A 16,486-nucleotide genomic window follows, 5' to 3' on the forward strand; every position below is an offset into this window, starting at 1 on the left:
TGAATCCAAAGACTCTCTGGTCATGCAAAACAATGAGTTCCAGGTTCAGGGAGAAACCCTGTTTGAAAAAAAACCAAGGTGGAGAGTGATAAATAGAACACTCAACATTGATCTCTAGCCTCTACATGTGCACACACAGGCAAGCACACCTACAAACACATATTCTCACAATACATCTCACACACACACCTGCACAACTGCATGCTTGCACCTGTTAAATGATGGTGTGTGTGTTCGAGTGTAAGTACCAGCATTTTAAGACCAGACATCAACTTCAGGCACATTCCTCAGAGAAAACGTTGATTTTAGTTTTACAGGCAGGACCTCTCATCTAGGGCCATACCACACTGAATGTTCCTGATTTCATCTGATCCAGGTACTCTTCTTACTAGTTTGGAGCTACCCAACCAGGCTAGACTGGTTAGTTTCATGGATTAACCTGCCTTCACCACTTTGTCCCAGAATTTTACTTAGGGACTAGGGCTGGAGTTTACACTCAAGTCCTCATCTTAATGGCTAGTATGTGACTGACTGAGCCATCTTCCTGGATCCCAGGATTATACTTTCTAGGTAAATATGTCTCATCCCATTCCTGCTTTATAGTTGAGGTGTTTAACAAGGGTATTATTTAAATTTAGCTTTCCTTTCTTCACTTGTATCATGATATGATATGATTGCAATGAAATTTACACTTAAGTATGACCCAATATTTTCAGAAAAACCCATTTTTATCCCTTCTCTTTTATAGTTAATGTAAATTGTACTCTTGAATGGAATCCCCTAGGCCTTGAGGGCTCCTTCTCTGAAATGACTGGTGGATATTTTTTAAACCCAGGCTTTCCCACATTGTCACTTGAAAAAATTGTCAATATCTTGAATTAGGGTAAGACTTATAGCATTTCTTAGCACTACTGCATGTTCTATTAAGTTATTGAATCATAAAATAGTTAAGGATATTAGGAAACTTATAAGGGAAATTTTAATTAGGTAAAAAGATTTTTGAGGCATTCTTAATCTTACAGTATCATAATTTGTTCATGATGGAAACCCAATAATAGACAGTTTCTTTTAAAGCTCTAATTGCATTTTTAAAAATTACAAACTAGAGAGAATAAATTGGATCTCAGAAATGGGAAAAAGCTAAACTGATTATCACTGTGAGTCATGAGCAATTGGAAGAAGAGATCACAATGAACAAATTTCTAAAGCATTATTAAAAACTGCTATTAGAATAATTAAACATGAAATTGAAATGAAATGGAAAACAAAAACAACATAAAAACTGCACCTCCAAAGGAAAATTAAATGCCAGATCACATAGTCAATGGGATTGGCTATTAAACAAAGAAAGCATTCACAGCTGTAAGCTATTTTTCTACAGACAGGAAATTGTGGCTGCTTGCAGTACAAATTGTGGGGCATTATTATTAGTGTGTGTTATATTCATGAATGGAAAGGAAAAAACCATTCTTTTCAAAATGAAGATGTCTGAGGCTCCCATGTTCTCTATGGATGATTCTTGCCAGTTAGATGTTAATACTAAAACCCACCAATAATCTGACTAACTTGTCATCTAGAAGAGACACTATCCTTTTGAGTTTATGTGATGCTTACCATGCAATCATTGATTACCAAAACAATGCCTAATGTTGCTTTTGCTTTTCTTGAATTATTGGCATATTTAGTATTGTGTTGTGCTCATGATTACTTGGGGTTCTATTACTACTATTTTAATTGTTATAAACTAGTGAGAGAAGGATAGAATTAAAGTAAAATATAAAGACACTTTGGAGCCAAGTTAAAGTCAGATGATATCATAATAGTTGAACTATCAAATATGTCAGATTAATCTAGATAGAAAAGAGATACTAGAAAAGTGTAATGCAACAACGTAGACTTGCCAAATTTCAAAGTGCCAGTTCAGTAAGAACTCAATGTTGGACGCTGTGCATGTTGCAAGCCAGTGAGTTCCAACAAAAAATTTATTTAATAAATTCCTAATTTGAAGTGTTTATATTTAATTTATACATTTATTTGGTGGTGTATATGTATGTATTATGTATAAATGTTTAACTTTCTAAGTTAAATTGAATTATTCCAAAAGCAATTTAAGGTCTAGAACCAGACAATTTAGTTACTTCCACATGTCAGGATTTCATGGGATTAGAGAGGTAGACCAATGGTTAAAAGCACTTGTTTCTCTTTCTAGAGGACCCGAGTTCAGCTCCCAGATCCACGTGGGGCATTTCACGATATTCTGTACCTTCAGCTTCAGGGATATAGTAACCTCTTCTGGACTCCACAGGCATATACATGACAGACACCCACACAGGCACATACACACGTTTTCAAAAAATCATTACTAACGCTTAAAAAATTGATTTAAAGACAGTTTCACAGTGTCTGTCAAAAGTATACCAAAATGGAGTATTTGTCATAATTTGTTTACTGTTTCACTGCTCTGATGTTTATAAATTTCTTATGTTATTGCTGAAAACAAATTTTCTGTATGGCCTAACTCTTTAATGGTAGTTACACATAGACATAACTCAAATTTGTTTCTGATTTTTTGGTTGTTTAAATATTCAGTTACAGAAGGATAACCATCATGATCTCTGTTAACATACATGTGGCTTTTATTGCATCAAGGAATAATTTTCAGAATTTACTTTGGGAACAGCAGCATACATTTATAATTTCCCCTTTCTAATCTAGACAGACCCATTCCATTCAAATTTCTTTGACTATTTTTAATTTGACCACTCAAAATTCTAAATAACTTGTATTTATGATTACTTGGGCGTTATTATTTTAAAATAGAATACTCAGAAATAAATATACAGGGCCAGAAAGATGGCTCAGTAGGTAAAGGCATTTTTTTTTTAATTAGGACTGACTACATGAGTTCCGATCTTCAGAAACCACAAGTGGAAGGAGAAAACCAGCTTCCCTGAGAGTAGCCTTCTTGTCTCCAATCCACTTGGTGTGCTTGTACTAGCCCTTGTTTCTGACACTTTAACACGAGTGGGTGTGGGGCATGCATTCGTGGTGTGTGTGTGTGTGTGTGTGTGTGTGTGTGTGTGTGTGTGTGTGTAAACTTTGAAGGACATCCAGAAAAGGCACACTTATGTTTATAGAACCTGCAGAAATAAATAGGAATTGCACTCACTTGCTTTCAAAGAATTTCTAAACGCAATTGTAAACGAAGAACAGAATGTTAGAGTACATTAAATGCTACGAGAATAAACCACAGGAACTTAGAAGGTTCAGAAACCGGGTTCCGGCAATTATTGGCAGTTTCTATAGTCGTAGAGTTTGGTCCTCAACTACTGGTTAGGTCACAATACACCCGATACAAAGCACCACAGGCACAAATATTGGGACTGTCAAAGTGAAACCTAGATGTTTTCCGGTCTTTGCCTAGTGCTTTTTAATCCTCTTCACTACGCATAAAGAACTTGTACTGGAAACAGGCAATTAATAATCAAATCTCTCTTTTAATGGAAACGGGGTTACAAATCAGGCAAAAACAGTTTTGCGTTCTTTCTCTATTCGTCTTACACTAGGGGAATGTTATGACATTTTTATTGCGCCTCACCTCTCTTCCGACTCAATTAAAAAAAAAAAAGTCAAAGCAGGAAGACTGGTATGTAACCACACCAGCCACGCTTCCTGCCTTCCCAGCTGCCCTTAAGCAAGATGGCTGGCCCCTCCTGCGCATGCGTGCCGCAGCCAGCCGAGCGGCGGCTCGGTCGCATTCGCTGGCGTTCGGGACAGCGATTGGTAGGTTGCGTGCGGGGGGCGGGACAGGAAGTTCCGGTGTTTTGGTGTCGCGGCGGCTCCTTCCCGGAGTCTGTCCCGTATCCCGGCGGTGCTTGTGGCTCCTGCCTCGCGAGCCGGCTATGGGGGAGGCAGAGAAGTTCCACTACATCTACAGCTGCGACCTGGACATCAACGTGCAGCTGAAGATGTGAGAGCCGCGGGGGGAACGGGGGGCGGCGGGCTGGGGCCGAACGTGCAGAACCCGCACCCGGGTCCCCGAGGCGCACGGAGCCGTCTGCAGACTCCGCGTCTGTGGCTGAGAAGAAGCCGAGTCTTCGGGGGAGCGGGTTCCCCCGCCTAGGAAAGAGGGGGACGACCTTTCCCTTAGAGCAGGGCCAGGAGGTGGGGTGCGGGCTTTGGCGAGTTGTGAAGATGGGGTCCCCGAGCTCGGGAGTGCAGTCCTGGAGTCGTGGAGATGGGGTCCCAGAGCTCGGGGGTGCAGTCCGGGAGTTGTGGAGATGGGGTCCCAGAGCTCGGAGGTGCAGTCCGGGAGTTGTGGAGATGGGGTCCCAGAGCTCGGGGGTGCAGTCCGGGAGTTGTGGAGATGGGGTCCCAGAGCTCGGGGGTGCAGTCCGGGAGTTGTGGAGATGGGGTCCCCGAGCTCGGAGGTGCAGTCCGGGAGTTGTGGAGATGGGGTCCCAGAGCTCGGGGGTGCAGTCCGGGAGTTGTGGAGATGGGGTCCCCGAGCTCGGAGGTGCAGTCCGGGAGTTGTGGAGATGGGGTCCCCGAGCTCGGGAGTGCAGTCCTGGAGTCGTGGAGATGGGGTCCCAGAGCTCGGGGGTGCAGTCCGGGAGTTGTGGAGATGCGGTCCCGGTGCTCGGAGGTGCAGTCCGGGAGTTGTGGAGATGCGGTCCCCGAGTTCAGTGGTGCAATCCCGGAATCGTGAAGATGGGGTCCCTGAGCTCGGGGGCGCAGCTTTTACTCCAGGCGAGCGAGCCTGTGGGCGGTTTGAGAGGGAGTCGGGGCCCGAGGCTGGTAGCCAGTCCTCCGGGCAGCGTTTTAGACAGAGGTCAGGAGCCTGGCTTCTGGGAACCAGCGGGAGAAGTCAGCGGAGGCTTCAGCACCGTAGCAGCGCTTGCGTGAGCCGTGAGGCCACGCCAGCTTTGCTGTGCAGTCTGCACATCGCCAGAACTTCGGCAGATTTGAGGGCTGTGTCTGGTCAGAGTCTTTTGATGGGGGAGACTTAAAACTCCTCCATGGAGGGAACAGACTGTGTGTGCTGCTCTCCACCCCTCTTGCCCCTGCCTTCTGTTACGAATAGTGCATGAGGAGCCTTGGCGGATTCCATGGCAGGCGAGGGTGACCGAGGAGGGACGGAAAAACATGCCAGGCAGCCAGAGCTTAGTAAGTTTTATTAGAAAGGGGAGGAAAGCCGGGCGTTGGTGGCGCACGCCCTTAATCCCAGCACTCGGGAGGCAGAGGCAGGGGGATCTCTGTGAGTTCAAGGCCAGCCAGGTCTACAGAGCGAGTTCCAGGACAGGCTCCAAAGCAATACAGAGAAATCCTGTCTCGACAATTAAAAAAAAAAAAAGCAAACAAATAAGTAAATACGCTTTGGTTTTGACTGTGTGTCTCTGGCTGCCTCTGCCCAGAGTGCTAGAATGTAAGGTATATACTAGCACTTGTGGCTTAACAGTTTCTTGCAACACTGTGTTGTGTATCTTTTCTCATGTTTCTAGTCTGTCTATACGTTAAATGTTTGCTTAAAATTGTCAATTTGAAATCAGTAAAATTTTGTTTCGTTTATTTTTGAGACAGGGTTTCTCTGTGCAGTCCTGACTGTCCTGGAACTCTCTTTGTAGACCAGGCTCGTCTTGAACTCAGAGATAAACCTAGCTCTGTCCCTCCAAGTGCTGGAATCAGTAAAATTTAGTCTTAACCTTGGATCAAGAGTGGTTGGGAGTATTTAAAATGATGCCTGGAGAAGAGAAATCTTTTAATGAAGTTAGAATAAGCCTACGATTGTTAGAAATCTCAGTGTCCTTTATTTTTTGTAAAAGTGACGTTACTTTTAGAAATAGGAAGTTATTATTAGTTGTGGTTACTTTAACAGGTGTAAACGTCTTATCTTTTTATATGTCCGTGCATGCTTTAAAACTATGCATCTGAAATAATATCTTTGCTTTCAGAGGAAGCTTGGAAGGGAAGAGAGAACAAAAGAGCTACAAAGCTGTCCTAGAAGATCCGATGTTAAAATTTTCCGGGCTGTACCAGGAGACATGCTCTGACCTCTATGTGACCTGTCAAGTTTTTGCTGAAGGGAAGCCTCTAGCCTTACCAGTCAGAACATCCTACAAGGCATTTAGTACAAGATGGAAGTAAGTTTTTTCTTTGTTGTTACTTTTTCATTTACCATGTGAAAGATTATAGACTTCTTCCATAGCCTTAATGATGCTCTAAGTATAGACAGTTTAGCAGGGATTACCAAGGAGTTTCTTCGTTGTATACCTAAGAGTCTATAAATATAGACTGTTGAAAGTGTGTGTTACACATGTAAAGATAGTTGTGTTGATGTGGTGGCTTCATGTTTGTGTTTAGTATGTTGACATTTTGCAGAGTAAGTATTTTATTCTTTTACGACATGAACCAGAACACAACCATGTCTGGACCCTCTCTACTGTTCTATGGCCTTTAACACAAATACTTTAGATCATTTGAAATGGGCAACCTGTTGTTTGGATCTTTAGAAGTAGATCTTATCATACGTTCAGCTAAGATTTATATACTTTATTTTTTCGCAAGTGGAACTTTGGTTTTGTATTCATGTATTTGCATGGTATATTAGCAATATATTGTTGACATGTAGGGCCAGTGTAAGGTAACAGGAAACTGTTTTTCCAAATAGTATTGAGGACCCTTAATCTAATGTACTGATAGCTTTTTTATGGGGCATTTCTGGTGTCCAGACAGTTTTCTTCCATGGTCTTGTGGCATCCCACTGGTGAATAGGTATTTGCTACTTTTTTTTTTAATGTGTGTGTGCATGTACATGTGTTTATACCATGAAAAGAGTTCTGAATTCCCCAAAACAGAGACAGGGCCGTGCTGTATCTCCCATGACATTGAGAGTATACATCATTCCTAATGGGCACACACTTGGGGCTGGAGAGACAACACATCTCTATTGATAGATCAGAATCTGGGAAAGACTTTCAAAGGAGGAAACTTTAACAGTACTGGACTAACTACAGCCAAATGAACTATTTCAGTAGTATAATTTCTCTCATTTTCTTTTTGGTGTCAAATACGTATAAATATTTACATCTATACAACACACACACATATCTAATATATTGTATTGTGGAAAATTTCAACTATACAAAAACATAGAAAATCGTATAGCCAGGCGTGGTGATGCATCTCTTTACTCTCAGCACTCAGAAGACTATAGCCAGTGGATCTCTGAATTTGAGGTAAGCCTGCTTAACATAGTTAGACTTTGACTCAAAAATCCAAAACATGATTGCATCTAAAACAATGGACCAGAGTTCCTCATTTAGATGTGGAAAGTCATTCTCTTTGGTAAATACATTTTTTTTCTTTTGCTATGGAAAAATTTTGTTCTATTCCTCACACTGCCAAACAAAAACAGCTTTGTCTCCCCTTATCTGTTAGGTCTTTTATTCTTTTATATTTATTTATTTATTTTTTTTACTATTACATGTGCACAAGATTGTAAGATTAGGGGAAAAAACATTGATTACTAAAAGATCTAAGACAACTGTAGAAAATATTTGGGGTATATAACAAGAAAATAGGCATTTAAAAACAAAGATTGAAATTGAGAGAAGACAGATTTTGTCCAGTTTTCTATTAGTATTTGAAAGGTAAATTGCCTAGCTCACCAAAATAAAAATGATGAGTAAACATATTACACCTCCATTGTCCTGTATAAGTAGTTGCCTACCAGAAGCAGTCTGTAAATGGGGTTTGGGGAGTTATTTTGTAGAAGAACTCTTACTACTTGAATTGTTGTATTTCCTTGATTTCGCTGATATTTTTAGGGGTACGGTAAGGTTCAACATTATCTAATGTCTGATTGTGACTTGTGTGAGTTCTAGTAATAAGAAATTTACCCAAAATGTGTCCAAGTCTTATCTGAATGCATCCTCCCCTGTGGTGTCTCACCATAAGATCTCAAAGAAGGAGGCTGTAGCCCAGGGAGTAAAGGCACCTCCATCAAACCTGAGAGCCCGAGTTCTATCCCTGGACTCTACAATTTGGAAGGAGAGGACTGTCTTGAAAGTTGTTCTCTGACCTTAGTCACAGTTAATGCAGATCTTCAAGGTCTCGCTTTTAGTTTTCTGTATTTCAAATTAAGAGATTTGGTATTGTTGCTGTTTTTATGATCATTCGTTAGGTGGTTCTTTCTTGTTTTCCTACACAAAACTGTGAATTGAACTCACAATGCTTGTGCATGCTAGGTAGGTACTCTAACACTGAGGTATAACCCCAGCCCCTTAAAATATTTAAAAATGTTTAGATTCTATCCTGTTTTCTAAAACATTTGAAACAGAGACAAAGAAGGAAAGAGTGAGAGAGCAAGCAAGAGGTTGGGAGAGAGTAGCAGGCTAGTATTAATTTAACAATTTCCATCTCAAAGTGTGTTCATCTGTCTAGAGAGTAAGTCTGGTGGGGGTCTTGTAACCAGGACAAGGATTTTCACAGATTGGGCTACTAGTGATGGATGGGGAATAAGATGACAAAATGAGGTTGAGAACACACAGCGTTTTGGTGTTTGAATAGACCTTTCGTAGGTTTTGCAGTGTCTGGGTTAGCTCTTATATGAGTTAGCTGAAAGACCACTCTCTACAACTTGAACTGCAGAAACAGCCCGTGAAACACATGGAATTGCAGTTACTTTGGTCTTGGGGCCAGGAGTTAGACAGAGGAAGATTTAAGGGGAAGGACCACTAATCAAGGTACTGTCTCCCAGAATTTAAAGAGTGGACAAAGATGAGAAATTCCACAGATAATGTGGGTATCGACACTAGTTTTTTCCTTTAGCTTTGCCTCTTGTTAGTTGTCTCCATGTGAATCAACTGCGGTGATTTCTTCATCCACAATTGATGACACTGTTTAGTATTTTAAGTCTGTCCTGACATGTGAATAGTAATAAACTCAGTTGCTTATACTCATCTGTAGAGATAATGGCTTTCTTAAATGTGCAATTTGGATTTTTTAAGAACTTTATATAGAAAAGATTTGATGATATTTTGCTTCTAATCAAAATTGATGGACAGCTCTAATTTTTCTGGAACTTCAAAATATAACAGTGGCCATAAATACTTTTGTTGAGTCTTTGAAAACTTTGCTGTTCCCTGATGATACATGCGTTTGATCTAAGATAAGCTGCCTTGAGGGTAATTGTGAGTGAATAGAGAGAGCTCTGTCTGCTTACTGAGTACTCATGTTATTTGTGTGGAATCTTTTGGGATTTTAGAAGCCATCTGCTTAAGGGAGCGGAGATTATCAAATGAGTCCATTTTAAATGCAGAAGAATATTTACAAAGTTGAGTATATATTCCTGCATTACTCTGTATTACTCACAAACGTGCACTAATGAGTTTAACATTTAATATCAGCAGGCATTCTTAGGAAGCATAGAAGGCTAATAGCTTAGTGTCGTCGGTGCCAGTGAAAGAAGTCCAAGGTGCAGTAATCGAAATATAGTGTGAAAATCTTTAATAAGAAAGACCTTAATGGGAAGGAACATTTGTTGGTAACGTCCATGTGTCATAAAAGCAAGTTAGCGTTGGCTTCGTGAGGTTTGGTTATTTTGGGTTGTCTTATTATCCTCAGGAATGCCATAACATACCATGAATGATCATCTTATAATTGCAATATGACTTGGTTATTTTCATAATGTAAAGTTATGTTCTGGAGAATTTTTAAAGAAAACGAGAGTTTGGCTTAAGAATTTTGACATGTTGAAACATGTTTCCGATTTGTTTGTTTATCTTGATTTTTCTGCTGTTCTGTTTCCATACATCTTAGTGATACAACTTTTTCTTTCTTTCTGTTTTATTTATTTAATTATTGGGGGGTGGGAGATGGGTATCATGTTGTAGCTTGAGCTGGAGTCAAACAAACCCACAAATCTCCTCTAGACTGGCCTTGAACTAACAGTAAATAATCCTTCTGCCTCGTGCTATATTCTGGGATTATAGGCATATGTCACAACTGTTCAACTTGAGTGTCCTGATTAATGTTATGATATGTTAGTGCTTATTTTTTAGGAGCTATATTCAAAATTCATGAATTTATATTTGAACAAGTAAAACTGAGGGCATTTACACGTTATTTTTTAGCATACAAATCTAATCTTTTTGGAGCCTTGTCATCTGGCTGAGTCATCTTTATGGGTTAACTTGAAAGAATGATGCGTATTTACTCTGACTTTGTTTCCATAGTTGGAATGAATGGCTAAAACTCCCCGTGAAATACCCTGACCTGCCCAGGAATGCCCAAGTGGCCTTGACTATATGGGATGTGTATGGACCAGGAAAAGCCGTGCCGGTGGGAGGAACAACTGTATCACTCTTTGGAAAATATGGGTAAGCATTCTGCCTGCTAGTCCACATAGAGCTGTTTCTTTTTCTTTCCTGAAGAACTTTGATTGTATTTGCAGTCCGGTTTCTCTGTGAAAACCAGTTAGGTACACAGGCCTTCCACAAAATTCTGAGATCGGATCTGAAATGGATTTCCTACCAGATATGCTGTATTAGTTACTCTTCTCACTGCTAAATCAGTGACAGTATTTCTGACAAAAGCAACATAGAGAATCACAAGTTTGAGGGTATGATCCATCATGGGTGGGGATGATCAGTTTACCTTCCCTCTGTTCATGTAGTCTGAGATACCAGCTTGTAGAACACTGCTCTACCTTGGGGTGGGTCGCCCGAGTTGACCCAGTCTAAATACCACCTCATAGACATGTTGCCACATTTGTCTCTTAGGAGGTTCTACATCCTACACATTTGATAATTAAGTAACCATCCCCAAAGCTAAATCAGTCAAGAAACACAATTTGTTTTCTCTACTGCTAAGTGAATGCTAGTGTCATCTCTATTAGAATGGAGTTATTGGGAATGATAACTTAGGGTCCAGATCTGGAAACTGAAAGATGGAGTCCCCTTCAGTGGAAAGTCCTAGTGACTAACTATTGCAGGCTGTTACCAGGTGCCTTCACTTTTGCACATTTTAATAGTTAAAGATGTTAATCTACATATAAGTAAATATAAATGAGAATTATCTTAATAGGTTTCTTGACTATTTTCTGTAAATTGATTTAGTGATGAGTTTTGTCCATTTTTAAATAAATTACATTCACACAAGAAGTGCCTTTTTTGATGTTGTTAAGATAGGATTTGACTGGATAGCCCAGCTTGTCTAGAACTCTCTATAGATTAACTAGGCTTGAAGTCACAAAGATCTGCCTGCCTCTGCCTCCTGAATTCTGGGATTTAAAGGCATGTACCACCATGCACCGCTAATAGTGCCTTCTTTCTAGTTGTTATTTCTTAGTGATGTGTGAGGGAGGAGTCTTGGTCCATGAAGGAAATTGGTTGACCATTTGTGTACTATGGTAAAAAATTACTTAAAAAATATTTCTTCTGGTTTGTTCTCTGAGATACATATATATTTACGAGATTGGATTTATGGGAGCCTTTCTTCCATTACTCTCTTAGCTCTTCATATTAGGATCTGTAATTGATCTAAACTTTTATAAATAGGGCAGTGCATCATGAATCTCCTTTAACAACAACCAAAGCTCAGATCTGTATACATTTGTCTCAGTTCCTTACGTCACCACCATCTCTGGCGAGTTTAAAAAGCCTGCCATTATATCTGAGCCTGAGAAGAGCAGCATAGTAGCAGAGAGGAGTGTGTGAGGCAGGGAGGCTGCTGTCTCTCCAGTATCCGGTCTCCTGGGGCAGGTTAGTGAACCGTATGCCTCAGTTTCTTCACTTCATGCTTGATAGTGATGATGTAAGAACATTTGATGAGCCCAGCGAATGTTTTATTCACAGATAATACTGTGTTGTTTAGTTGATTGATGGTTGATGTGGAATGTCGTTGTAGGTAGCACCAGTCCAGGGCAGCTGAGCCTGAGTTGTCTAAGAGAGCAGGCGGAGAAAGCCAGGAGGAGCAAGCCAGTAAGCAGCCTTCCTTCATGGCTTCTGCTGGGTGAGAGGCTTAACTTGGTGTGGGGTGGGCCTGGAAGTTATGATCAGGCTAGGAGGGTTTGTACAGGCTAGTAGGGTCCTACAGCTGACTAGAGAATGCAGGGACACTGGGAATTTGACCCCGGCTAGGTCTGCAGCTTAGGGAGGATCAGGCTGATCAATTCACAGGCCTGGACCCAGGCAAAATATGTCTGTAATTCTTTGTATAGCTCGTTGAGTGAAATTTCTTTTGCCTCTCATCCAAGGGAAATGGAAAATGTGCCTGAAAGACAAATTAAGTAACAATTCTCCATAAAGTTGGTAGTAGTAATTAGGAGTTAAATTTGTTGGCTTGCCTTGAGCTAAGATTTAAATGTTAGGAAATTGCTCATTCTGTGTAGTCATATCCTGTGTCACCACAGTTTTGTGATTTGGGGCAGTACTGCTTTGGCCATAGTTTCTCAGATGTTTCTTTAGCAAGAAAATGTCGTCACTGGCCTCTTCTTCCAAAGGACCTGGTATGCACCTAGTACTACTGTAAAAGTGGTCCTTAAAGCTTCTAATACTGGAAGGTGGCACAGTGACTGCCAATTTGCGCTCTTTGCCGACATCTGTTTGGTATTTGTGAGTCAGTGAGGGGGACTTCTTAGAGAGTGCTGATAAATAATTTAAAACTGGTCTTTTATACCAGTTCTGCAGAAGCAAGCTGTCTGTAACTTAAACACCCAGCTTCAGAGATTTCTAATAGCTTAAGAGCAGATTGGTTATTACTTGGATTGGTAGAACCATGGGCAGACTGCGGATGATGTGCAGTTGTGTGTGAATTCTGAGGTCATGGCGGTGGCTGCTACGGTGACAAGGCCCTGCCAGCTAGAGTCACATCGGCAGCTGGCACTGGGCCTTTGATGGAGTTGAAGGAGGGCCTGCTGTGCTATTGCCCGGTCTAGTCTGTTTGACTGAATCTCCCAAGTGTACGCAATGCTCTGCACATCTTTTGCCTCGCCACCTGGGGCTGTGTCATTTTAGGCAAGTTTCCATTAGTGTTCAAAGAAAGTGGTGGGATTACTTTGTCACCACAAGTACTCAGCATGCCCCTTCCCGAAACCTGTTTTAAACTCTTCTAGATCCATCCCAAGGTGGCTAAACCATTTAGTAGACCAGCTTCCTGCCAAATGTGTTCCTGGTTAAATCCCGCTGGTGTGTTGACTGAAGAGTGGAGAGGGAGAGAGGAGGAAGGGATGGCGTGCTGTTTCTGAAGGTGTGTGTGAGGGTACGCACCGTGAGCAGTGCTCTTAGTGACTTCACCGCTGGCAGACAGCTCCTCAGAGCTTGCTCTAAGGTTGTTCTCCGTTTTGTTTCGTCTGAGACAAGGCCTCTTTAGATTGCCTGTGTTAGTCTAGAGTCTGTGATCCTCCTGCCTCTGCGATCTGATCTGTTTGATATTAAAAGAGAAAGAAATTTAACCTTGTAAGAGCTTGTATTTGTGTTTTTGCAATAGCTTAAGAAAATCTTTAGTGTGACATTTTTATTAATGAGAAACCTGATTTTTACTAGAGAGTCAACATTATCCAGTCATGATCACAGCCACACATGCCATAGATGGTACAGTTGGCATCCAAACCCAGGCAGACTTACCGAAAAATTATGTGACTCAGCAGTTCTCATTTCCACTCTGTAAATGTGATACTGTTCTACTGGATAGAAATTTAGTTCCTGCTATTCTAAGACGACTGCGGAGGTGTTGTTGGGTGCTGTCCTCCAAGCATGGCTGACACCATTTTCCTCAGAACAATTGTGAATACTTGCAGGGAGGGATCCCCTTTGATTGGCCATGTTGACTTGCCACTCTTTGTAGAAGGAGGGCATGGGGAGATTCACTGGACCTCACCTGGGATTCACACTGTTCCCTCGTACGTCTCCCAGCCATTTGTATGCACACTTCTGCCTTGATTGTATGTGGCCTCACGGTATAAGAAAGCGATAGCTTACGTAGACTGTGGAAGGCTAACTGAAGCAGGGCTACATTGGTGAGACCATGGGGACGTCTGTTCTCGGGTGAGACTGGCCCATGTCTAGCTGCCTTTGGTCACTTAAGTTCTTGTAAGTAACTGCTCACTTAGGCGCTTAGTTTTACCTTGGTTTGCCACTGGAGCTGTGTAAGAAGGAGGTACACATTTGCTTAAGTCTGCCGAGGAGTTCCCTCAACACTGATAGCATATACATTGGTTTTAGAGGTCTCTCATTTTCTGATTATCCAAGGGAGAAAGGCTGCCCTGAGGAGAGATTTGTGGATCTTTAGCAGCGTAGCTCAGGGCTGCACAAACCGTGGAGGACTCGGAACCTGGCAGACTTGACAGACATTTGTTTATAATGAACCTCCTCAGTTTACTTTTCTGAATTTTTCCCTTATAGCATGTTTCGCCAAGGAATGCATGACTTGAAAGTCTGGCCTAACGTGGAGGCAGATGGCTCAGAACCCACAAGAACTCCTGGCAGGACAAGCAGCACACTCTCAGAAGACCAGATGAGCCGCCTCGCCAAGGTACGCAGGCTTCTGGGACAAGGAGAATGACTGGTGCTAGTCCATGCCCCTTGACGTTGCAAGTCCTGTCAGTTGTTGTCTCTCTTTAAACCTTACATAGTCATCCTAACTGTATGGCTTTAGGACACCTGAAAGCTCCGTGTACTCAGTAGTTACTCTCCATTCCGTCCTCCCTCACTTGGTGATGGCTGCTGGTCCGCTTTCTGGCTGTGGACTAATGCTTGCTTGGAATCGCACACCCTGTGGCCTTTTTTCGAGACTTGCTTCAGATTTGGACGTGTGGGTCTCTGGTATTTTCACTGTTGTGTCTGTTTTCCGATTTGCCCTTTTAAGGGAAAAGGGTGGCATAGCTCCCTCCTAAGTGTGCTTACTGGTATCATCTTTCAGCTTCCTTCCTCTCTCTCCAAATGAAGAAAACTGAAGATGTAGGTATTTCAGCTGCTCACTTCCAGATCTTGCGACAGATCACAGATTTCTCTTATGTCTGCCCTCTCCTTAAGAGTTTATCAGCTGTGGACTTCGATCTGGCTATTTTCCATGACTTACACATAGACATTTTATTAGAATCATTTCACATATACTCTGTGCTACTAAAATTTGTAAGTTTTGGTTTTTAAGTGTTGTAAGAATATAGTTTTAGTCTGGCTACCTAAGGATAATGGGACTGTGAAATGAAGACCAAATTTTAATATCCTATGAAAAGATGGTATTAGGTAATTAATAAAGGAAGAGTGTCAGTTCCAAGCTGGACTTAATGCTTTTACTCTGATTTGTTGTTCAACTGTGGAAGTTAAATTCTAACTACAATATGAATAACTAACATTTGGAAGCCCACTTTTAAGTTTGACTTTTTACAAACAGTCCTGTCATAGTGATTTTAATGTATTCAATCTCTCTGATGATTTAGACTGTTTTATAAACCTACCTACCTTTCCTTTGTGGAAAAATGGGTATGATAAAAAGAAATACTGTTGTATAGTGTTCAGCTTAGGTCTTATTTTTTTAACTTATATTTCCTAGAGTCTTAATAGGGAACAGAAAGAAATGTGTGTATTAAAATATGCCACCCCCTACATCTTGCTTATTTTCCTTTTTACCATCTCTAAACTTTTATAATTAATGCTTACGTCTCTTTGAAAGACCACACTTCAGGGCTGTCTGTTAACTTTCGCAGTGGGGACCAGCCTCTTGGTAATGGTGATCCAGTGTGTACACTGTCCCCTTCAACTCTCCTTTCAGCTTGTCACTCTGTAGGAATTTTATGCTAGGGTGCATATCCTCCTGGGGCTTTGGATGTGGCCACTGGGCTCGGGTGTTTGGTTTCTACGGACTCCTGTCTTCAGCTTGAAATAGCGCAGAAGCATGCTTTCCCACTGTCTCCCTCTCATTTTAGCAGCTCTGCGTGATGTCTTCGCAGTGTGCTTCCCGTCTGTCAGTTAGATTAAGAGGAGGCGAAGGGAAAGTACCAAGGAGATGAACAGTGTTTTGTGGTCTGTGTGGAGATGTTGGGGGTGGGAGGGACTGAGCACTGCAGTAATGGGGTGATAGAAGCCATGGTACCTCACAGAGCTACTCTGGTCACTGGGGGGGGGGGGGTCTGGACCTCAGGCTGTCTGAGAAGGAGCCAGAGGACAAACACAACCCTGCATCATCCTGCTGTGTGCTGTAGCACTGCATCGCATGTGCCGCCACATCATTAGCGGGGCAGCTTGTAAAAACTGAGAGGAAGGCATCCTTCCCGCCTTCAGTCAAGCCATTCACCTATAATCCTAAATCCTTAAGAGAAAATGCAGTATAGAAATGATGGCTGACAGTACAGTATGATGTGTCTAACCAAGTGAAGACCTAATGAAGTACAGGTTTTGTTTTTCAAAGAATACACACATTTTAAAAGAGCATAGACACAGAGAAGACTCAATTGGAAGTACTTTTAGGGAGTTAGTTCTAACTGAGA

The 16,486-nt window shown here is 41.7% G+C and overlaps 1 protein-coding gene across 1 annotated transcript in view; it reads left to right on the forward strand.

Moving 5' to 3' along the window:
• Positions 1-3,812: 3,812 nt before the first annotated feature.
• Pik3c3 (phosphatidylinositol 3-kinase catalytic subunit type 3) overlaps positions 3,813-16,486 on the forward strand; it is a 77,048-nt gene continuing 64,374 nt past the window's right edge. Inside the window, exons 1-4 of the mRNA XM_013124577.3 lie at positions 3,813-3,970; positions 5,952-6,140; positions 10,236-10,379; positions 14,403-14,532. Of these exons, the coding sequence (XP_012980031.1) occupies positions 3,903-3,970; positions 5,952-6,140; positions 10,236-10,379; positions 14,403-14,532 (531 nt within the window). The 5' untranslated portion in view covers positions 3,813-3,902. The remainder of the gene's footprint in view (positions 3,971-5,951; positions 6,141-10,235; positions 10,380-14,402; positions 14,533-16,486) is intronic.

The sequence above is a fragment of the Mesocricetus auratus genome, unplaced genomic scaffold, assembly GCF_017639785.1.
Source record: "Mesocricetus auratus isolate SY011 unplaced genomic scaffold, BCM_Maur_2.0 Super-Scaffold_100015, whole genome shotgun sequence".
In the NCBI taxonomy this organism is placed as follows: Eukaryota; Metazoa; Chordata; class Mammalia; order Rodentia; family Cricetidae; genus Mesocricetus; species Mesocricetus auratus.